Source organism: Mobula hypostoma, chromosome 1 (genome assembly GCF_963921235.1).
Source record: "Mobula hypostoma chromosome 1, sMobHyp1.1, whole genome shotgun sequence".
In the NCBI taxonomy this organism is placed as follows: Eukaryota; Metazoa; Chordata; class Chondrichthyes; order Myliobatiformes; family Myliobatidae; genus Mobula; species Mobula hypostoma.
The window spans coordinates 197,230,458-197,254,006 of NC_086097.1; the positions used below are offsets into that span (position 1 = coordinate 197,230,458).

Here is a 23,549-nt window from a genome sequence, read left to right on the forward strand (position 1 = left end):
TAGTGATCATTACTCTATCTCCTTTACCCTAGCACTGGAGAGGGATAAGAGCGGACAATTTGGGAAAACATTTAATTGGGGAAGGGGGAAATGTGCTAATAGGCAGGAACTTGGGAGCATAAATTGGGAGTAGATGTTCTCAGGGAACTGCATGGCAGAAATGTGGCAAATATTCAGAGAATATTTGCATGGTGTTCTGCATAGGTATATTCCATTGAGGCAGGGAAAGTATGGTAGGGTAAAAGAACCATGGTGTACAAAAGATGTAGTAAATCGTGTTAAGAAAAGCTTACGAAAGGTTCAAGAAATTAGATTCTGTTAGAGCACTAGAAAAATTACACGGGTGCCAGGAAAGAGCTTAAGAAAGAAATTAGGAGAGTTAGAAGAGGGCATGAGAAGGTCTTGGTGAGCAGGATTATGGAAACTCCAAGGCATTTTACAAGTATGTGAAGAGAAGAAAATGAGCTGTGTAAGAAAAGGGCCAATCAGGTGTGATAGTGGAAATGTGCATGAAGCCAGAGGAGGCAATGGAGCTACTTAATACTTTGCTTCAGTATTCACCAGTGAAAAGACTTTGGCAATTGTGGGGATGATGCAGTGGACTGAAACGTTTGAGTGTGTAGACATTAAGAAAGGGGATGTGCTGGAACTTTTGAAAGGTATTAAGTAAGATAAGTCTTCAGGACCAGACGAGCTATACCCCAGGCTACTGTGGGAAGCGAGGGTGGAGATGACCATGCCTCTGGAGATGATCTTTGTATCATCATTAGGGATGGGAGAAGTACTGGAGGATTGGAGGGTTGCAAATGTTCCCTTGTTCAAGGAAGGGAGTAGAGATAACCCAGGAAATTATAGGCCAGTGAATCTTACTTCAGTGGTGGGCAAGATGTTGAAGATCCTGAGAGGCAGGATTTCTGAGCATTTGGAGAGACATAATCTGATAAGGGACAGTCAGCATGGCTTTATCAAGGGCAGGTCGTGCCTTATGAGCCTGATTTGAATTCTTTGAGGATGTATTGAAACACATTGATGAAGGTAGAGCAGTTGATGTAGTGTATATGGATTCAATAAAGGTATTTGATAAGGTTCTCCATGCAAGGCTCTTTCAGAAAATAAGGAGGCATGGGATCCAAGGAGATCTTGCTTTGTGGATCCAGAATTGGCTTTCCCACAGAAGACAGATTGGTTGGAGACAGGTCATATTCTGCATGGAGGTCGGTGACCAGTGGTGATCTGTTCTGGGACCCCTTCTCGTGATTTTTATAAATGACCTGGATGATGAAATGGAGGGATGGGTTAGTAAATTTGCTGATGACACAAATGTTGGGGGTGTTGTGGAGGGCTGTCAGAGGTTACAGTGGGACATTGATAGGATGCAGAACTGGGCTGAGAAGTGACAGATGGAGTTCAACCCAGTTAAGTGTGAAGTGGTTCATTTTGGTTGGTCAAATATGATGGCAGAATATAGTATTAATGGTAAGACTCTTGGCAGTTTGGAGGATCAGAGGGATCTTGGGGTCCAAGTGCATAGGATACTCAAAGCTGCTGCGCAGGTTGACTCTGTGGTTAAGAAGGCATACGGTGTATTGGTCTTCATCAACCGTGGGATTGAGTTCAAGAGCCGAGAGGTAATGTTATGGCTGTATAGGACCCTGGGCAGACCCCACTTGGAGTACTGTGCTCAGTTCTGGTCACCTCACTACGGGAAGGATGTGGATACAATAGAGAGAGCGCAGAGGAGATTTACAAGGCTGTTGCCTGGATTGGAGCGTGTGCCTTATGAGAAAAGGTTGAATAAACTTGGCTTTTTCTCCTTGGAGCGACGGAGGATGAGAGGTGACCTGATAGAGGTGTCTAAGATAATGGGCATAGGTCGTGTGGATAGCCAGAGGCTTTTTCCCAAGGCTGAAATGGCTAATATGAGGGGGCATAGTTTTGAGGTGCTTGGAAGTAGGTACAAGGGGGATGTCAGAAAGTTTTTCAGTGGTGGGTGTGTGGAATGTACCGCCAGCAGCGGTGGTCGAGGTGGATACAATGAGGTCTTTTAAGAGTCTCTTAAATAGTTACATGGAGCTGAGGAAAATAGAAGGCAGTTTCTAGAGTAGGTTACATAGTTGACAGAGCATTGTGGGCTGAAGGGCCTATAATGTTGTAGATTTCTTTGTTCATTGTAATTGCAGCAAGACCCATTTGAAGTCAGTGGAGATTGTCATATTCTCAAGTATGTATATATGTGGACTTGTAGCATCACAGGCACGTAGCATCAGATATTGTGAACCCTTTTGTTTTCAGTGCCTTAATTTTAAAATTCTCACCCTTGTTTTCAAACAACCTCATGATCTCTTGCTTCCCTATTGCTATAATCTCCTTCAGCATTTTAATCTTCAGAAATACTTAGTTCTTACAATTTGATCCTCCTTAAGTATTCCCATCCACTTAGTTTCAACTGTCAGGGCTCAAGCTCGAGAATTCCTTCTCTAAATCTTTGTCTCTTGCTCCTCAGTATCTACTGTTTTGATCCAGAATTGTATCATTTTCCCCAAAACTCTTGTATATGTTTTATAATTAAATTTTGATTTTATTAAGGCATTGATAAAGCACAATGATGTTACATGCATAGTCGTTTGTTAAAATCCCTGACGTTGGATATAAATAGCAGGAAATACTGTGTTGAATATGCTGTGATTTTTAAACAGAAAATGTTATCTTTGTTCAGCTGCACTTGAGGGTTTGTGCTCATCTTCTGTTATCTACCATTATCCAAATGGTACTGGGTCAAAACCTGCTGTGCACAGAGCTCATAGTATGGGTTTACCATCAGATGCTGGTCGGCGACATCGTCATGGTAAGTGAACCAGACTTTTTATTTTCAACTTTGTGAATCTATTTGTTTCTATTTATTTTGTTTATGATAGAATGTTAGCAAATTTATTATTCATGAACTTTGAATAGTTCTGATCTGTTCTATTTCTTTGCAATTAGTATTCATTTTTAATACTGTGTACGACTTTTAATATGTGAGCAAACTACCGGTGACTTTACTTTTGAATGTAATTTTGATTCCATATTACACCATTAGGTAAATAGTAATACTTTGTGTTATCAAAAATTTATTTAAATATATATTTGTATGTAAGTTGGATCTATGGAAAAGGAAGCACATTGCTTAAAATGAGCACCACTTAAAATGAGCACCACAGTAGCATAGAGGTTAGCGTGAGGCTGTTTCAGCTTGCGATGTTGGAGTTTGGAGTTAAATCGTAGTGTCCTTTATAAGGAGTTTGTCTGTTTTCCCCATGTTTAGGTTTTCTCCAGGTGCTCTGGTTTCCTGTCAGTCCAAAGGTGTACCTGGTAGGTTAATTGGTCATGGTAAATTGTTTTGTCATTAGGTCAGCGTTAAATTGGGGTTCGCAGGGTTTCTCTGTAGCGATGCTTGAAGAGTCAAAAGATCCTTTTCTGCGCTATCTTTTTTAAAAAAAAAATCACATTTTGAGAATACATACAGTTGCAAGAAAAAAAAATTATGAACCCTTTGCAGTTACCTGGTTTTCTACATTAGTTACTCATAAAATGGGATCTGATCTTCATCAAAGTCACATTAAAACAATCTGCCTAAATTCATAACACACAAGTAATTATACTTTTCATGCTTTTATTGAATATGTTGTTTAATCATTCACAGTCCAGCCTGGAAAAAGTATGTGAACTCTTGTATTTAATAATTGGTAGAACCTCCTTTAGCAGCAGTAACCTTCACCAAACATTTCCTGTGGCTGCTGAACAGACTTGCATAATGGCGAGGAGGAATTTTAGATCATTCCTCTTTACAAAACTGTTTCAGTTCATCAATATTTCTAGGATACCTTGTATGAACAGCCCTTTTCAGGTCATGCCCACAGCATCTCAATTGGGTTAAGGTCTGAACTTGACCTTGCCAACACTTGAATTTTCTTTTTAAACCATTCTGTTGTTGATTTTTCTCTTGTTTCAGATCATTGTCTTGTTGCATCATCCAACTTCTATTAAGTGTCAGGTGACGGAGAGCTACCCTGACATTCTCCTGTAAAATGTCTTGATACAATTTTGAATTCGTTATTCCCTCAATGACTGTAAGCTGTCCAGGCCCTGAGGCAGTAAAGCAGCCCTTAAACCATGATGTTCCTTCCACAATGCTTCAAATTGGTTGGGGTTTTGGTGTTGTCTGTTGTGCCCTTTTTCCTCCAAACATAGCAGTGTTCAACTTTTATCTCATCTGGTCACAGAACACTGTCCCAGAAGTGTTGTGGAACATCCAGGTGGTCTTTTGTAAATTTGAGATGTGTAGCAATGATTTTTTTTTGGGAGAGTAGTGATTTCCTCTTTGGTGTCCTTCCATGAACACCATTCTTGTTCAGTGCTTGTAGTGGACACATGAACGGAGACTTCAGTGAGTTCTGGAGATTTCTGCAGGTCTTTTGCTGTTACCCTTGGGTTCCTTTTCACCTCCTTCAGTGTTCATTGATTGGAATACTTGACTCCAGATAGCTTTTGTAGAAGGCATTACCCCCAGAGGTTCTCGGGCTTAGCTGAACCTAGACTGTGATTGTTTCAGTTGTGTACTCAGTATTGATGAGAAGTACCATTGTTTGTGTTATTAGTTTAGGCAGATTGTGTTTGTCCATTACTGTGACTTGAAGATCAGATCACATTTTATGGATAATTAATGCAGAAAACCAGGCAACTGCAAAGGGTTCACAAACTTTCTTGCGACTCTATTTACCAGGAAAACAATTTTACATTAATGGATTATGAATTCCAAGCTTAAAGCAGAAAATGGAATTTCTAATTTCAAGAAAACTTTAAAAAAAGTACAATAATAGAAGAGGTCGGGTAAACTTGTGAAACATCTGAGCTATTGTAATATGCGCTCTTGTGCAAACTCTATTCTGAGTTAGATCAGTCCAATGGTGGTGGTTAAATCGCTAAAAGCAGATCAGTCCCTCCTACAATAGCAGCTTCCAATCAAGTTTTCTACTTGACAGCTATCAAACAAGTAACTGAAATGTGTACTGTTGGATACCATAATCCTTTGTCATGATTAGACAATATTTTCAAATTAGGTAAAATAGCCACTTGGGTGAGAAACTGGAAGATTGGGGGTATCCATGGAAATGTAGTTCAAAGAAGGATCTCAACAGCATAAGGAAATATGAGCATTAAAAGTGATGAATTTTTAACCTTTTGCATTTGGGATGTTACCATAAGTAGGTTGTGCAATAATTTTTGTGTTGGCGAGCTATCACAAGATCATTTTCATTAAAAAGGATCCATAAAGTCAGTGGCACAGATAGAGAAGATGGTTGAGAAGGACATTTGAAGAAGGATCTCGACCTGGAATGTTGACTCTTTATTTCCCTGTATGATGCTGACTGGTGAACTGAGTTCCTCCAGCTGCTTGTTTTTTTAATTAACTCTTAAGTTTCAGCATTTGTAGTCTCTTGTCTCCAAGTTATTTGCCTTCACAGCCAGAGTGTATTTTATAAGACAATGCTGTAATTGTACTGCAATGCAAAGCATTAATTAGGCTGCCAGTGGAGTGTTGTATGCATTTCTGGTCATCCATGCCATAGAAAAAGTGCAGAGGTGTTTGTCCAGAATGTTGTTTGGGGATAGAGCATTTGACTGGGGTAAGATGATTTTGTTTTCTTTGGCGTTGAGAAGGTTAAAGTACACACAGCTGAGGGATGTAGCTAGGGTACATGGTCAGAAACTTTATCCCTTTGTGGAGGGATGAGTTTCATGGAAGTGATAGGAGATTTTGGGGAATTTGAAGATTTTTTTTTCTCTCCACCCAGAGAGTGTCTGGAACTTGGAATACACTGCCTAAAGTTTGGTGGAATCAGAGACTGTTGTAACATTCAGATCTATTTAGATGAGCACTTGAAAACCCATGGCATGGAAAGCTTTGGGCTGAGTGCTGGAAAATTATTATAGGTGACTACCCAATGTCTGGTATGCACATGGTAGGCTAAAGGACTGTGTCTTGTAATACAAGAGTGCTGAACATGAAGTACAGCTATTATCAGATGTAGCATTGTTTTTACTTGTCATAGTCCCAAAACTTAAAAAGAACTGCTTTCTCTATCTAACCATTGCTGTAAATATAAACAGTAGTACCCTTGGGTTATACAGCTTCTCCAGACTCCTATGTTGTTAATGCAAAGGACATCAAATTTATTTGCTTTTCTATTTATTGTATCTATGAAATACTGTACAGAAATACCTGTACCACTGCCTTTTCATCATTTGGACAACTGTTAGGTGTATTGAGTAATTTGCATTTTCTCTCATCAGCCCCTTGTCCCACTCACTCTTCTACACATGGTCTATGCTTCCGTTTTGAGTTGTCTTTTGATCACATTAAGTATGACACAAGATGAATGCAACCTTCTGCTGTAGAATTGTTTCTTGATCTGTAAGTTAAACAGATTTGTTTGGAATTTGCACGAAAGTAGTTGGTCAATCTTCTGCATTAATCTATTCCTGTTAGATAACAGGAAACAGGTTGGATCTGTGCTGTAAAGATAGAATATAATTTTCCTGGATTCCTGTTCAGCCAATTGGTATAATATGCCAAATGAAAAATGAAGCCTTCTCAAAAGTGCCTACTTGATACATCATTGTCTAATATTGATGTTGTTGACATAGGAAAACTGAGGTTACATTACCTTCTATGGATTTGTTGAAGGCATGAGAAGAAACGTTCAATAATGAACAAAACCCTGCTTTGTGGGGTAATCAGCCCAAGTTGCCAGTTAAAGCAATATGAGATTGTTCAACTTGAAATAAATTGAGCAACGTGTACAATTTTCAGACATCAAATTGCAATGTTTATTTACTGCTATTAATATATCTTGAAGTGCTTCAATTTGTTATGTTGAAAGCAGACCTATGATTTCTGGATAGATTTAGATTTTTCATTGCTTTTACGGTTATGTTAAATGTCTTTGTCATCTAATTATTTTGGCAAATAAACTGAAGAATGGAATGCCTCAGTAACAGACTTGGAAATTGATGAAAACTTTTTGGGCCTTATCCTTTGTAATTCATCATTTTTAGGTAACTGTAATTTGAATGGATTCTGCAGAGATTTTCTCAATTAGTTGCATCCTCAGGTTTTTTTTTCCAACAGGGATCAGGACTTTAAGATCTTTAATGTCAGCATCTGTATTTGACACAAAAATTTCCTTCAGTGGAGAAAGGAAGCCTGTCTGCCTGCTGGTGTAGTTAATTTTTCCATCAATATGATGTGCTTCACCCAGATCTGCCTGCTATTTTATTTCTTTATAACACTTTTTCCACTTTTACAGTTTGCTCGGCGTTCAGTTATTGCCGTTTATGTGCAGGTACAATTTGTAAATTTTAATGCTTTTGGCCCTTTTTCCCCCTGCGTGACCTCCTTCCTCATTGTTTTTTTTAATCCCTCTTTAGCATCTAAGCTCGGGCTTGCTGCCTTTGGTACTTGCTGCCTTTGGCTGCTTGTCTTGATCGCTGCTTGTCTGTTGCCTTGCTGTTTAACAGCAAGGCAGGCACCTGTTACCTGCATTCTTTCCTCCTCTTTCCCAGCTCCCCTATGATCTTTTCCAGTGAAATTATTTGAAGTATTTTTGCAAGATGCATTATTATTTTGCTTCAAAGTGGAGGAATAAAATGGCTTGAAGATGACTTTATTGGTCATTTTAATTGTGAGATGGCCTTTTCTGAACATTTTTGCTCATTGTCAGAAGCCACTATTTTTTTTAGCCAAGTCACTGTGGAAACATTATCCTACTTGCCCCTTCTGCAGGAACTGCAGATCAAAATGTAACATTGACTGAATATTTGTAAGTATGTATTTTGGGTAATATTAATTGTTTTACTTATCCATCCCTCATGCATTTAAAAATTCGGAGCTGAGTGAAATTTTCCTTGCAGTGAGCCAATGACCTGATATTTTAAAAAGAAAATATTGTACTTTATAATGTATTACAACAGGCATGTTTACACTTTTTCAGTGACAGAAGTTAGCAAGTAATATACAGTAGTTTAAACAGTAGAACTTCACTAGGAAATGATTTGGGATTTTTCAAATCATTTTACATGCACTGTCCAGGAAATTTCCATTCAGCCGTGATCTTAGTGCAAACTTCTGTGCAGTGTTTATATAATTAATGCGTTGGTGCTCAGTTAATATTTGAAACAAAATGCAATTCTGCTTTCCAGAAAGAAGTGTTCTTTATATATTAAAAAAAACTTGCATAGCATTCCAATCAGGTAATGAAGCACCAAGGAGTTAAAATTTACCTGGAGTATTCTAAGTGAGGTAACAAATGCAGGAAGCTAGGTAGTTCTAAGTTGTTACCTTTTGGTGCATTGAGCAGATGAAATGACTGTATTTTTATATACAAGTGTGCAAAGGGAGTGAAAGAGAATTGTTTGTTCACTTCTAGGGGCACAGGAAGTTCTCATTGATCCAGGTACCGTATGTCTTTGCTTTATTACCTTTCAAGTACTGTGTATTTTAAAAATTCTTGGTCTGCTTTTGTTTTTCTGTTAATGGTGAGAAACTTGCTTCTGAATGCTTTGCTGAACTTTTATCTCAGTCTCTATGAAGCAAACAACACAATCAGAAACATTAATATTTGGAAACAATACTTTGTGCATGATGTGTTGTGCTAATATGCTTGCACAATCTCAGAATTGGGGAATAATTAACAATGTATCAAGATTAGTTCAAGAGAAAACAATATGCGTACTTATAGACCTACCAGAAGCGAATATGTCAGACTTTGTGTTGACTGCATTTGAGGCTTTTTGGAAAATTTTGCAGAAAATCAAAATTCATAAGATGTACTGAATACAAATAAGGATGCTGGTTTTGATCATCTGTTCAAGAAAGAAAGAGAAACCTGAAACTTATTGCAAGGGGCACTGTGTTTAGATTTTAATGTGGTTGATAGTGCAAAATTACTTTGGAATTGGGGTAGTTAAAGCATAAGTGTTACCTGATCAGATAAGAGCAAACATGTGGCATCTGGAAACCTTATTTTGTTCCTAATTTCTTTTATGACTGCCTTCATTTGGGGGTGAAAATATTTAGCTCTTAAAGTTGATACACATTCCCTTTTTGATCAATCTATTTTCATTGTGAAAATGCAGATATTAGAGTGACCAGTGCTTCAGGTGATAATTATTGTAAGAAGAATCTTTGGTGCAAATGATATGTGAAAGGAATAACGAACATGATTAAAATGTATTAAACATTTATGTGTGTCATGAGAAAGAAGGGCAAATGCTCCTCACACTCAATTTCAGAGTGAGTATTTATGATAGAGTAGGAGATGGGAACTTGTGGGGATCAAGATTCATATTTATTTATCATGTGAATATCAAAGCATAGAGTGAAATGTCATTTGCATGAACGATCAACAGACCCAAAAATGTGCTGGAGGCAACCTGCAGGTGTTGCCACACATTCTGGAGCAAATATTACTTGGCAGAACAAGGTAGAACACGATAAAACCAAACATACCAAACAGCAAAACAAGCCCTGTTCTTCCCTGCCTCCCACCTATCCACCACATAAACATAGTCCTGCAATCCTCGGGCAAACTGTCTTTGGCTTCCAGCCTCTGGTGAGCTGACTTGGTCTTGCTTTGACTTCTCCAAAGGGCTAGCATATTCACAGATTTAGTGGATCTGGCCATCGGGCCTTGACTTCATGACTTCTGATCCACCCTTGGATCTCAGTCCTTGGCATCAGACCGAAGACTTGCTGATTACTGAACATGAAGCCTCAAATTTGGTACTTGCTGAATCGCATACCAGAGGATGATCTAAGCTTGTTCCTCCTGGTTGCATGGAACTAAGACTTAAGAACCTGTTGACAACTCTCTAACCCTGGTGGGAGCCCTTGTCCGTGCTGGTCAGTTGGCCTGATGTTGTACAAGGATGATCCTTGTCTCACATCTGCTTCACTCGCCTTTGAATGTAGAGCAGAGACATGGACACCTACCTCTGCCTTTCTGTTCCAAAAGCATAGCCTGACCTCCTAACTCCCTTGTTGCCCCCAAACCATCTCTATGAACTTAAAAATAACTATTTAAAAAAAAAAGCAAGTAAATCTGAGCTGCACTTTGACAGAGACTGCAGCTCAGCATCATCTTGAATGAGCTTGAACCAGGATGACCAAGGTTCCAGAACTAAACGAATGCAGGCTTGAAGGACATGTTGCAAAGCAAATAAAGAAATTAATAACTGGTAGTTGGGTATATCCCAGACTTGAACAGACAGGTTTAAGACTAGGACAAGGTGATTGACAGATATAGGCACATGTACTGTAGAACAAAATGGGATTCCACAGCATTATGTTAGGAAACCTCCATTTTCGATCTTGGGTTAACCATTTATGTGAGGATCAGTATTACCTTTCATTGAGTTGAATAGGTGTTTCCTATCCAGAAGATTGGGGAAGGGGATGGTGGGTGGCGGTAATTGGGCAGACAAGTTGTTTGTTTAGTGATTTCTTTATCTCTGGATTTTATTCTTTCTTTAAATTTTCGTAACTTTAATAGTTATGTCCTTGAATATCAGGCAACACACAAAATACTGGAGGAACTCAGCAGGTCAGGCAGCACCTATGCAAATGAATAATTAGTTGATGTTTCCAGCCATGTGCCTTCTTCGGTACTGGAAAGGATGGGGGAAGACGTCAGAATAAAAAGAGGGGGAAGGGGAAGGAGGACTAGCTCAAAGGTGAATAGGTGAAATCAGGTGTTGGAGAAAAGGGCTGGAGAAGAAGTGATATAATAGGAGAGGAGAGTGGACCATGGGAGAAAGGAAAGAAGGAGAGGCATCAGGAGGTGGTGACAGTTAGATGAGGAGAAGAGGTAAGAGGCCAGACTGGGGAATAAAAGGGAAGGGTGAGGTGAAAAAGAGGGAAATCTAACGTTTATGCCATCAGGTTGGAGGCTATTTGGACAGAATATGAAGTATTACTCCTCCACCCTGAGCATGGTATTTGTGGCAAAAGAGGAGGCTGTGAATTTGTTGGAGTGGGGATCGGAATGGTTGGGCACTGGGAAATTCTGCTTTTGGCAGATGGGGCAGAGGTGCTTGACAAAGCAGTTCCCCAAATTATGTTGGGCGTCAGGATGCATCAGGAGCATTGGTTACAATAAATAACCGCAACAGATTCACAGGTGAAATGTTGACTCACTTGGAGGTACAGTTTGTGGCCCTGAATGGAGGTAAGTTAGGTGAATGGGCATGTGTAGCATTTCTGTCACTTGCATGGATTTCTGCTAGGAGGGGGATTAGAGGGGATGGACGAATGGACAAGGGAATCATAGGGAGTGATTCCTGCAGAAGGTGGACAGTGGGGTGTGGGTGAAAGATAAATATATGTTTGGTGTTAGGATCCCGTTGACGATGCCAGAAGCTGGGTTGGATGTGGCCTCCTCAAGAGCTGGTCAAATTGTTCTTGTGGGTAGAACCTCAAGCATACTTAAAGCTCTTGAAGCTGCTGAGGCCACATTATTAGTTTTTGAATACTTGGGAATTGTGGGTCATATTGCTTGACACTCTGCATGAGTGCAATGTCATATACCCCGTGATGGGAATAAAGAACCAGCAGAGACGGAAAACACTTTGGAGTCCAATATATGTGTGTATGTGTGTGTGTCTATATATATATATATATATATATATATAGAGATGTGTGTGTGTATTTATTTATTTATATATCAGTATGTGTAGAAATATATGTATGAAAAACCAAGCCTTTTTAAGTCTAGGGGTAAAAAAGATACAGTCTTACGATGATGAGTAAAGTTCAGTTCAGTTCATGGTATTGAGCTGGTGATGGAGAGAGGGAGAGTTTTGAGTCTTCAGGTGAGCTGACGCCGTCGATCTCCTCGTTGTCCTTTGAAATCCTTTAAAAGTCACTGACTGTGACTTTAACAAAGGGGACTGGTTTCCCGTGGTGGAGCTGCCCCCCAGGTGAGGTTGGACACATGGACAACTCCCCACCAGTCAAGCCCTTTCCTCTTTCCACTGCAAGAGCAACTGATCGATCCTCCAAAACCCACTTTTCCTGCAGGCACAACAATGCTCATTCAGTGTCCAGAACATGTGTCTGAGGTCTATCATCTGACCACCTATTTTATCTTCTCATGCAGAGCATCAACTGTCATTCAAATAACTCCTCCTTCCTCTCTTTGTGAAGAAATGCAAGCAGGCAAAAGTCCTTGAGAAGTGTCAACAACCTGCCAAAAATCATAACAGTGTCCATTAAATAACGCCCTCGGTCACCATAGCAAGTTACGAGCTGCTCGATGCTGTCTCCAACTCAGCAGAAATCCAAAAGTTACTTCCAGTTCTTTCTCGTTCCTTAAAGTGACAGTCCACAGTTAGTCTTCGTCTCTCTCTCTCTCTCTCTCTCTGTCTTTTACGAACAAGTTGTTGGTGTTAAATAACTCTCTCTCTTTTCAAAAGTACAGTTAATGGGGGTCATCGAGCACAGTTCATAGGGGTAATTCAGGACCCCGTCACAGCAAGCAAAGTTTTGATAGGTAGTGTTCATTGAGGGGTTGTGGAACTGAAATAAATTGGAAATGGGGGAAGCAAGAGAATTATGAAGCCTTTCTTTGAACAGAGATCTGAGTTATGTTGCGAAATGTAGCATTTTGAATGTGTTTGAATTGATGCATGGAACCTGGGAGGCCAACTTAGAAAGAATAATTCTTTTTATGTGCCTGTTCAGACATCTTTCTAAACATGTAAAAGGATCTAGTGCCTTTCGGGGATCATCAGAAGATGACAGTTTGCCATCAAAACATCGATTATAACTGATACCTATACCTGACTTGAACCCGAGAAGAGTTTATTTGACCTTTTAAACATTGCTATCATCTCTACTCTCCCAACTCTTCTTTCTCTTTCCCACCTTGGGAATTTGTTTCTTCTGCATTCTTGTGTAATTCAAGTCTCCTTTTAATACTTGAACTCATTTCATAACTCTAATGATCTAGTCATTAACTTTAAAGATATTCTTCTATAATTGTTCATGTGAAGGGTTATGTAGTTAATTTTCTTTTTTTTATACCAAAAATGTTTGTCTTGTAAAACTACTGGTAGGCATAATTGCATAGGTTGTTCTCGTATTTCAAACATTTCTACTTCTAGTTCATTTTTGTATTCTGTGATTCATTTTACAGTATTAAATAACCAGTGTTTGGTCAAGTTTGTTTTTAAACTATTGTATAAAGGATGCTATTGGGTTGGAAGACTGAAGTTAGATCTTGTTAGGAGTTGTTGAATAACCTTAAGTTTTGAGGGGGAAAAAGCAAACTTCCATTATTCATGATTTTTGTAGATCCAAGGTGAATGTAGTGTTAACAGATAACTCTGACTTTCTCATCACATTGTTAAAGATATAGCTTACAAAGTGCATAAATAAGGAACTGGTATAGTTTCAAGCCAAAGAAAAGTGGGCATATGTATTTGACTCTTGGATTATTGGATGTGGGCCAGAAAGCTGCAGCTGGGATCGAAATAGGAATAGATGCCTCAAAGTTTTAAAACAGCTCTTTATTTTCAGCAGCAGTAATTTTGTATGAAGGCCTTGGAGAACAGTTCAATTCAAAACTTCTCATGTTTCAAGCAGCAGATATTATGTTTATTAGATGCATTCAACTAGATTTTATTGGAGTTGAGATTGACCTTTGCTGCATCACCCCTTTGCTAAAAATCTCCAGAATCGATTAACAGAAGGGTCAACTGTTTCAGTGAAGTCTGTTGTAAAATTCAGATGTATTATACATAAGCATTTTATATTTTTTTTCTTACTGCAAACATGGATAAATAGATGTTATGTGACCACTTCCTCACCTTAGCAAAAAGAATGTAAAGAGAATTTGCAAGTCTGGAAAAAATATTTTTAGCTCAAGAATAATTTCCAGTAAATTTATCACCTTCAGACTTGATCTACTTATTAAGGTAAATAAGGGCTGGGGTGTCATTCAGTTATATAGAATGAAAGTAATTCCAGAGATTTTTTTTTATTGTTCAGGTGCAAGAATATCCCAAAGGAATCTATGAAAAGAATTCTTGGGGTAGATGTGCATTGCTTGTTGGGGGTTGCAGCAGGCTGCAAAGTAAATGGGAAGCTTTACAAATAGATTGCATAAGAAAGGAAGTTGTATGAATTTTAAAAGACAATGTTTTGGTCATGAGCATTGTCCAGTCATATTTGTGGCATCATACTTTGGGGAGGGGGGCGGAAATGTAAAAGGCAGAGAAACTGTAAAAGATGGGTTGCTCTTGGAAAAGGAGGTTGTGATATCTTACAAAAGTATTTAAAATTGTGAAGGGTGTAAAAGACAGAAACAGGATCAAAAATTAGCGATGTGAATTATTGGTAATGGAACCAAAAAATACAGGAGAGAAAAGTTGTGAATGCAAATTGAGTAAGATTAGGAATGCATTGTCAGTGGGTGCAGATGTGAAGGCAGATTCAGTCGAAGAGAAATGAACAGAGAACAGTAGAGAACGTGGGAGTGGGTGGGGCCAACTGTATTGCTTCTTCATGAAGTTGACTGGAAAGAGGTCAGTTAGCCCATTGTGCTATATACTGTGTCTGCGAACACTTCGTAGATTGAAATTTTGTATGTGTAAGTACAGGTTTTCCCCCGCCATCCGAAGGTGGAGTGTTCCTATGAAACGGTTCGTAAGCCGAAATGTCATAAAGCAAAGAAGCAATTACCATTTATTTATATGGGAAAATTTTGTGAGCTTTCGCAGACCCAAAAATAACCTACCAAATCATGCCAAGTAACACATAACCTAAAATAACAGTAACATATAGTAAAAGCAGGAATGATATGATAAATACACAGCCTATATAAAGTAGAAATACTTCTCTACGATTGCCTGCACAGATCTCCGTAGTGAAAATCTCACGCAAGCGCTCTCGGCAGAAAATCTCACGCAAGCGCTGTTGGCATAAACGCGCTCTCCAGTAAACTTTAAATTATGAAGCTGCCAAATCTACCTAATAACACTTAAAAATACACAGCCTATATAAAGTAGAAATAATGTATGTACAGTGTAGTATCACGGGAATTGAGAAGACATCGAGCACACTGATGATGGTGTGTTAGACTGAGTCGTTGCAGGTTGGGGTGGTGCAGTGGCCCCCACCCTCCAGGCCGCGGACTGATACATTGCCGCGAAGCACGCAGGGGTAGCTGGGAGGCACACAGCACATCTTTAAGAAAAAAGCCGAAATAAATATGCTAATTAATTAGGTGTTGCCCGGCACGTAAATGTCGGCGCAGATCAGAGGCGATTGCCGATTGCATCGGCACTGATCTGGGCCGACGATTACGTGCTAGGCGGCACCTAATTAATTAGCATGTTTATTTCGGCTTTTTTCTTAAAGATGTGCTGTGTGCCTCCCGGCTACTGCTGCATTCTCCATGAATCGGTACAGTATCTGTCCGGGGCTCGGGGTTTGGGGTGGTGGGACACGGGGGTGTCATCTCATCGTCGATCAGGGCAGGCAGCTCATCTTCTCCTATGACTGCCTGCCTCGATGTCGAAGGTCGAGGTTTGTCGTCTGCTGTGGCTGATGTGGAAGGCTTGCTTGACTGCTGAGCCTCGAGCATTTTTCTATCACACAGTTCTTTGTAAGGACTCAAAACATCCTGCAAATATCCCCTAAACCAACGTACCCTTTCAAAATTAAAGTTGTACTTTATCATTGCCGTGAAAATCTCGCGCAGTTGCTTCACCTTCAGTTCATGGACGACTTCACTTTCGGTCTGCTCGCGACTGCATTCGGTTTTGATTGTTATCCTTTCCTCTTCCAATTGCATCAGCTCTTCATCTATCAGTTCTTGGTCATGGGATGCCAAAACCTCTTCAATATCATCTTCGTCAATTTCCACAAGCCCAACTCACTTTGTCCTTGCTTCATTCACCACGATCAAAATGCTTAATTATGCCTAATTTTACGCTAAGTGTAACACCCTTACGAGCTCTCTCAGGCTTTTCGGACACCTTAGAACTCATCTTGCAAACGGCTGCTCACAGGCTCGTGTTTAATCAATGCTGTTCCAAATCCGGGGGAGAGCGGCTGCTCAGGGTGCGCGCTGCCTTTTATCGCGCGCTGATTTTTTATCGTGCGCTGCCTTTCTTCGTAACAGCGAAAAAAAACCTTCTGAAAGCGAAAACGGTACTAATGTAGGTCTTTCATAACAGTGAGGTTTCGTAAAGTGAACGTTCGAAAAGCGGGGGACACCTGTAATGCCTTTTCTGGTTCTTCTACAAAACCCAAAAGTAGTTTTTAGTGTTTACCTGTCCTATGGTCCATGATGAAATTCTTAGAATTTTTCCACAATTGCCATTAAAGTCACTAATTTGTGTGATTTCTTTGCTTTTGACAAAACTTTTTTAAGCTTCTAAAATCTGACTGGTGCTCTACAGTATTTCAGCTCAGGACATTGGCGTTCAATTCCTGCAAGGATCCTCTCTTTTTGTCCTCCCTGTGAAATGTGTGGGTTTTCCCCAGGTACTCTGGATTCCTCCCACAGTTTAAAGACATATTGGCTAGGTTAATTGGTCACTTGAACATGGATTCCATATCATCATAGTATTGCTAGTGGATGAGAGCTCCTTTGTAGTTATTATATTGTTTGTTTAAACTGGTACACTAACTCAACATAACTGGGATTTTGTTTAAGTTCAGCAACCTGGATCAAAAATTGTAGAACGTACATCTTAGCAGTAGTATTCACTGTGGATTTCAGGGGAACAAAGCACAGAGCAAAGGTGTTGTTGGTTGCCATTGGCCATCTCTTTCAATGCTTTAAAAGCAGATCTGTTGTAAACAATCAGAGACGTTAAATTTCTACACAAGATTTATTGTTTCAGAATTGATATCCGTTCCTACCGGTAGTACTTTCTGCTTTGCAGCTTTATTAAAATGCATTTAATTGATTTTAATGTACAATATACTGACATGACAAACAGTACTGTCAGTTGGGGATGAAATTTTGAAGCTTGAAAATTGTTTTCTGTTTATTCAATGTGTAGTACATACTGTATCTCTGAAATGATTTACTTGTAGCTATGAAGTATTGTTTGCTGTTTGAGCAGAATTATCAGGTTGTAGACAAAGATTCAGAATGCCATATTTATTCCTGAAACAACTCTGGAATATGCACCTAGGCCCTAGATGCATACTATATAACTCAAGGATATTTGATTCTAGCTACCTAGTTATTGGAGATTTTGCTTATTTATTTTGAGACCATCTTTCATGATTGGACTGAGAGTCTGATGCTGTGAATCTCAGCTTGATATCTTGCATACAATGTGAGTTATTCTACCCAGGTTTTAGAGGTTTATGGTCTGAGTAGTCATGTGTTCCTGGTGCGATTGTTAAAAAGGCATGCAAACTGCATGCTTCACACATAAAAGTTGCTGGTGAATGCAGCAGGCCAGGCAGCATCTTTTGGAAGAGGTACAGTTGACGTTTTGGGACGAGACCCTTCATCAGGACTCAATGAAAGAAGAGCGAGTAAGAGATTTGAAAGTGGATCTCTTACCAGCTCTTCTTTCAGTTAGTCCTGACAAAGGGTCTCGGCCCGAAACGTCGACTGTTCCTCTTCCTAGAGATGCTGCCTGGCCTGCTGTGTTCACCAACAACTTTTATGTGTGTTGCTTGAAATTCCAGCATCTGCAGATTTCTTCGTGTTTGCGTTTTCAAACTGCATGCTTTATCATTTTCCCCTCTCTCTGCTCTTGTGGGCTTTGTGGATGACGACCTTAAAGTATCATTTCTTTCACAACAGTATTGTGATGCTGAATAGGATCTTTGTAGCTTGTGCATGTGTTAGGCTCTGAGTGTATGGTTGCAGGGTCTATTCGCATAAAGCAAATGGGGAACTGATAACATACCTGGTTGGGTACTGAGGGACTGTGCAGCCCAGTTAAGAGAAGTTCGAACAGACATCTTCAACACCTCTCTGGAACAGTCCACTTTCCCTGCAGGCTTCAATGTAGCCACCATCATCGCGGTGACCAAGAGGGTAACAGTAACCTGCCTTTACAACAAGCGTACACTGACACAGACCTCAACGATAATGAAGTGCTTTATGTGGCTGGTTATGGATCACATTGTCCCATTTTCTTGCTACATTGGACCTTTCCCAGTTTGCTTCTTGCTTAAGTTGGTCCACTGATAAAGCCATAGCCTGTGCCCTCCACTCTGCCCACATGGAAAATGGTAACTTGTGCGTCAGTATGCTGCTTATTGGCTTCAGCTCAACTGTCCTCGTTCGGTTTCACCACCTCTATAACTGGATCTTGGACTTCTTGACAGAAAAGCCATGGTCAGTCTGTGTTGGCAGAAACATCTCTTAATTCCATTATGCTGAGCACTGGCCCACCACGGGGCTGGGTGCTCAGCTTGCTGCTGTTTACACTGCTGAGGCATGGTTGAATTTCAAGATCCAGTTCAAACCAAATCATGAAGTTCACTGATAACACAACAGCACTTGTCCTTATCAACAGCAATGCGGTGGCATACAGAGAGGAGGCAGAGCAGCTGAAAGAACGGTGCGAGCATAACAACTTGAATGACAAGACTAAAGAGATTATTGTGGACTTTAGGAAGATGCAGACTGACCACTCCTCTGCACATAAAGAACTTTTCTGTGAAGAGAGAGTTGGGAGTACCAAGATTCTGGAAGTGCACATAACAGTTGATCTCACCTGGTCCCTCAACACCACCTTTTGCAATGGATGTTGTATATTTGGAATTTCAGAAGGGCTTTGACAAGGTGCCACACATGAGGCTACTTAACAAGATAAGAGCCCATGGAATTACGGGAAAGTTACATTCGTGGATAGAGCATTGGCTGATTGGCAGGAAACAGAGTGGGAATAAAGGGATCCTATTCTGGTTGGCTGCCAGTTACCAGTGGTGTTCCACAGGGGTCCGTGTTGGGGCCGCTTATTTTTACGTTGTATATCAACGATTTGGATTATTGGAATAGATGGCTTTGTAGCTAAGTTTGCTGATGATACAAAGATGGGTGGAGGGGCCGGTAATGCTGAGGAAGCAGAGAGTCTGCACAGAGACTTGGATGGATTGGGAGAATGGGCAATGAAGTGGCAAATGCAATACAATGTTGGAAAGTGTATTGTTATGCACTTTGGCAGAAGAAATAAACGGGCAGACTATTATTTAAATGGGGAGAGAATTCAAAGTTCTGAGATGCAACGGGACTTGGGAGTCCTTGTGCAGGATACCCTTAAGGTTAACCTCCAGGTTGAGTTGGTGGTGAAGAAGGCGAATGCAATGTTGGCATTCATTTCTAGAGGAATAGAGTATAGGAGCAGGGATGTGATGTTGAGGCTCTATAAGGCACTGGTAAGACCTCACTTGGAGTACTGTGTGCAGTTTTGGGCGCCTTATTTAAGAAAGGATGTGCTGACATTGGAGAGGGTACAGAGAAGATTCACTAGAATGTTTCTGGCAATGAGAGGGTTAACATAAGAGGAACGTTTGTCCGCTCTTGGACTGTGTTCCTTGAAGTTTAGAAGAATGAGGGGGGAACCTCATAGAAACATTTTGAATGTTGAAAGGCATGGACAGAGTGGATGTGGCAAAATTGTTTCTCATGGTGGGGGAGTCTCGTACAAGAGGGCATGACTTAAGGATTGAAGGGTGCCCATTCAGAACAGAGATCCGAAGAAATTTTTTTAGCCAGAGGGTGGTGAATCTGTGGAATTTGTTGCCACGGGCAGCAGTGGAGGCCAAGTCATTGGGTGTATTTAAGGCAGAGATTGATAGGTATCTGAGTAGCCAGGGCATCAAAGGTTATGGTGAGAAGGCAGGGGAGTGGGACTAAATGGGAGAATGGATCAGCTCATGATAAAATGGCAGAGCAGACTCGATGGGCGGAATGGTTGACTTGTGCTCCTTTGTCTTATGGTCTTTTAGTGAAGAAAGCACAGTAGCTCCTCCACTTCCGCAGGAGACTGAGGTGAGCAAGGTTTCCCCCCACCCACCACTCTAACTAGTTTTTACAGGAGCACCATGACAAGTGTCCTGAGCAGTTGCATTATTATCTGGTGCAGGAATTCAAAGGCATCAGACCACAAGACCTTACAAAGGATTGAGAGGACTGCTGAGGGGATTGTTGGGATTTCTCTCTCACTCACCCGAGATGTGTATCAGCAGCGCTATTTACGCAGGGCCCTTGACATTGTCAAGGAACCCTCCCATCCGTCTAGCAATCTCTCTGATCCCTTCTATCATTAGACAGGAGGTACTGCAGCATTAGGACAAGGACTGTTAAAATGGGAAATGGTTTCTTCCCTCAGGCGGTGGAACTACTGAACTCCGTACCACCACACATGAAGCACTAGTAGCATTACCTATATACTACTGAAACTCTCATGCTCTGTCTGTCTGTGACCTCCAATTAGCACAAACGGTGCATTACAGCGGCACTTTTTTTTGGCAAAATCAAATTAAAATGCGCTAACTTACAGAATACAGGCAAAGTTCAGGGTTATATGTTCGTATAAAATTGCTCATTTGCCAAAATAAACAGGTTCCATTTTAACCTGAGACCCCATCGGCCGTCATGGAAATCGGGATGCGACAGCTGGACTCGTGCACGGCCAGTCTCAGCAGCGGCACCTACCGGAGCAAAAGGGCAGGGCAGTTCTATTTCAAGGGGTCACATTCTGCTGATCAGCACTATCTGCATGTGCAGGATTGGGACAGATCTAACTGCCACCCATCAATAAGAGATAATTAAATCTTATTGTAATGACATACTTTGAGACACCCACAAAACCCTTTGCTGCAATCAAAAGACAGCAGTGACTATGTCACGTCCATTTCGGAGAGCGCCAACCACATCATCAAGAATAATCAGCATCCTTTGGTGTTACAGCTTCGTATCTTCTATCTAGCATTAAGGTAAAAAAAAATGGTCAGCCTAATTATGCTGCGTGGAAAGGGAAGGGGGACATTATGGTCAAGAGATACTTTACTGTCGCAAAACAATTGATACTAGAGCGTACAATCATCATAGCAATATTTGATTCTGTGCTTCGTGCTCCCTGGATTACAAATCAATAGTAAATTTTAAAAATTTAAATTATAAATCATAAATAGAAAATGGAAAAGGGAAAGTAAGGTAGTGCAAAAAAAAACCGTGAGTCAGGTCTGGATATTTGGAGGTTATGGCCCAGATCCCGGTCAGGATCCGTTCAGCAGTCTTATCACAGTTGGAAAGAAGCTGTTCCCATATCTTGCCGTATGAGTCTTTAAGCTCCTGAGCCTTCTCCCCGAGGGAAGATGGTTGAAAAGTGTGTTGGCTGGGCGGGTCGTGTCCTTGATTATTCTGGCAGCACTGCTCCGACAGCGTGCGGTGTAAAGTGAGTCCAAGGACGGAAGATTGGTTTGTGTGATGTGCTGGGCTGTGTTCATGATCTTCTGCAGCTTCTTCCAGTCTTGGACAGGACAACTTCCATACTAGGTTGTGATGCACCCGAGAAGAATGCTTTCTATGGTGCATCTATAAAAATTAGTGAGGATTTTAGGGGACAGGCCAAATTTCTTTGGCTTTCTGAGGAAGTAAAGGTGCTGGTGGGCCTTCTTGGCAGTGGACTCTGGTGGGACCAAGTCAGGTCATTTGTGATATTGACCCCGAGGAACTTAAAGCTTTTGACCTGTTCCACTTGTGCACCACCGATATAAATTGGTGACGCCAAACGTCGTCGGGAAGCGGCAAGGAGAGGGAGAGAACAAGAATTGGATGAGGCCAGGGCCGCACGACTCCAGGATCAGAGTCAGAACAAAAAAAGATGAGAGAAGAGATAGAGGAGGAGAGGCATGCATGTCTCCAGGATCAGAGACAAAGAACAAACAGCAGAAGAGATGAAGAGACGGGAGATGAAAGGGCTGCATGTCTCCAGAATGACAACGAGAGGCACAGGGGTGGCAGATAGACTAGAAATAATGCCATCAAAAGTGTCCTTCGTTAAACGAGGAGCAGGTATATTTGCTTTGCTACGCATCATTCTTCTTTAATAAACTGAGGTTTTCTACTTCAGTTTCCAAAGCAAAGCGATACCAGTAGCATTCAGGAAAATTTAATGTTCATTCTGGTCATATCAGATTGCACTACCCTTCTCTTAAAGTGTGCCCCAATGGGTCACCCCGTTGTCTAGTACTGTCTACTTTTTAACTTGCATTGTAAATCCACCTTATTACTTGTTAATTTATTTTTAGGGATATTACTTTATTAAGCCTGTGTTGGGCATTTTTGTCCGAGGAACATTGCTTCATTTGGCGATATATGTGTATTCAGTTGAATGACAATTGTCTTGAACTCTAACTTTTCACCAAAACATGAAGTTCAAGTTAATGAGCAAGTTTCCAAAGGAGAAGATACCCTCTGCTTAGTCTTTGTTTATGCATGTGAAAATGATTTATGAATTGTGTTGTCTATATAAGTATGTTTTGCTGCCCTTAGTTTGATAGTTTGATAATGTTTTATTTGTTGGATTGGGCAAATAATTTCAGATTTCTACATGCAACCTTTTATGTTAACCTGCTTTTCTAAACTTGTAGGTGCATTGACAACAAATGGCATCAGTGCAGACACTAGTGCAGAGATTGGAAGAGCGAAGAACTGTTTGAGTCCTGAGGAAATTATTGACAAATATAAGGAAGCTATTTCTTACTTTGGGAAGGTAATCCCAAAATAATCCATTCTAAATTTGAGATTTCTTTGATAGTTATTCTACATAGAAATTTGGTTTTACTTGAATGTTTCAGTGAAAACCTTGTAATTTTAGAGGAAAGGTTTGACTTAAGTGACACCTGAGAAATCCTGAATACAATATGACTTAATGTTGAAGCTACTGAATTATCCACACATATTTAGCAAAGCTAGATTTGTTTTAACAAAAAAAAATCAAAATACTTTTATAAAACTCTTATCAGAAAATTGATAAACTGTAACATGTTGTAGAATTTTGTTCAAAATGTAGTATTTTGGCATTAGAAAATAACTAATTAGATCATAAACTTTTAGGTATTTAAGAACTCTGAAATTTCTTTATCACTAGATGTTTTAAACACTATAAAAGCTCTTCATCTGCTCCAACAATCCTCTTGCTCGCACATTTAAATTGCCCAGGTCATAGGGATTATAGTGTTGCCTGCTACTTTAATTCTCCATCCCACTTCCCTTCTGAGGTATCTATCTGTGACTCCTATATTCCTATCATGATGCCCATGACATCTGTTCAAGCATGCTACAGTCTTGCAGACTGAATATCAGTTCTACAACTTCAGGTAATTCTTTTCCTCTGTCTGAACCAAAATTAGTAATTTCTGCTTTAAATCATCCATCTGTGATGCAGAAAAATAAAAATTTGAGCCAAAAACTGTAACCTGGTCCGAGGGCGAAATCTGCAGCCCTGCATTCTACATC

The 23,549-nt window shown here is 40.3% G+C and overlaps 1 protein-coding gene across 7 annotated transcripts in view; it reads left to right on the plus strand.

Moving 5' to 3' along the window:
* trappc9 (trafficking protein particle complex subunit 9) overlaps window positions 1-23,549 on the plus strand; it is a 749,291-nt gene that overhangs the window by 43,044 nt on the left and 682,698 nt on the right. For 6 of the 7 annotated variants that reach the window (XM_063062835.1, XM_063062851.1, XM_063062844.1 and 3 more), the window contains 3 exons: window positions 2,717-2,845; window positions 8,469-8,495; window positions 22,682-22,803. In XM_063062835.1, coding sequence (XP_062918905.1) covers window positions 2,717-2,845; window positions 8,469-8,495; window positions 22,682-22,803 — 278 coding nt within the window. The remainder of the gene's footprint in view (window positions 1-2,716; window positions 2,846-8,468; window positions 8,496-22,681; window positions 22,804-23,549) is intronic. The other variant, XM_063062881.1, reaches the window with a different exon arrangement.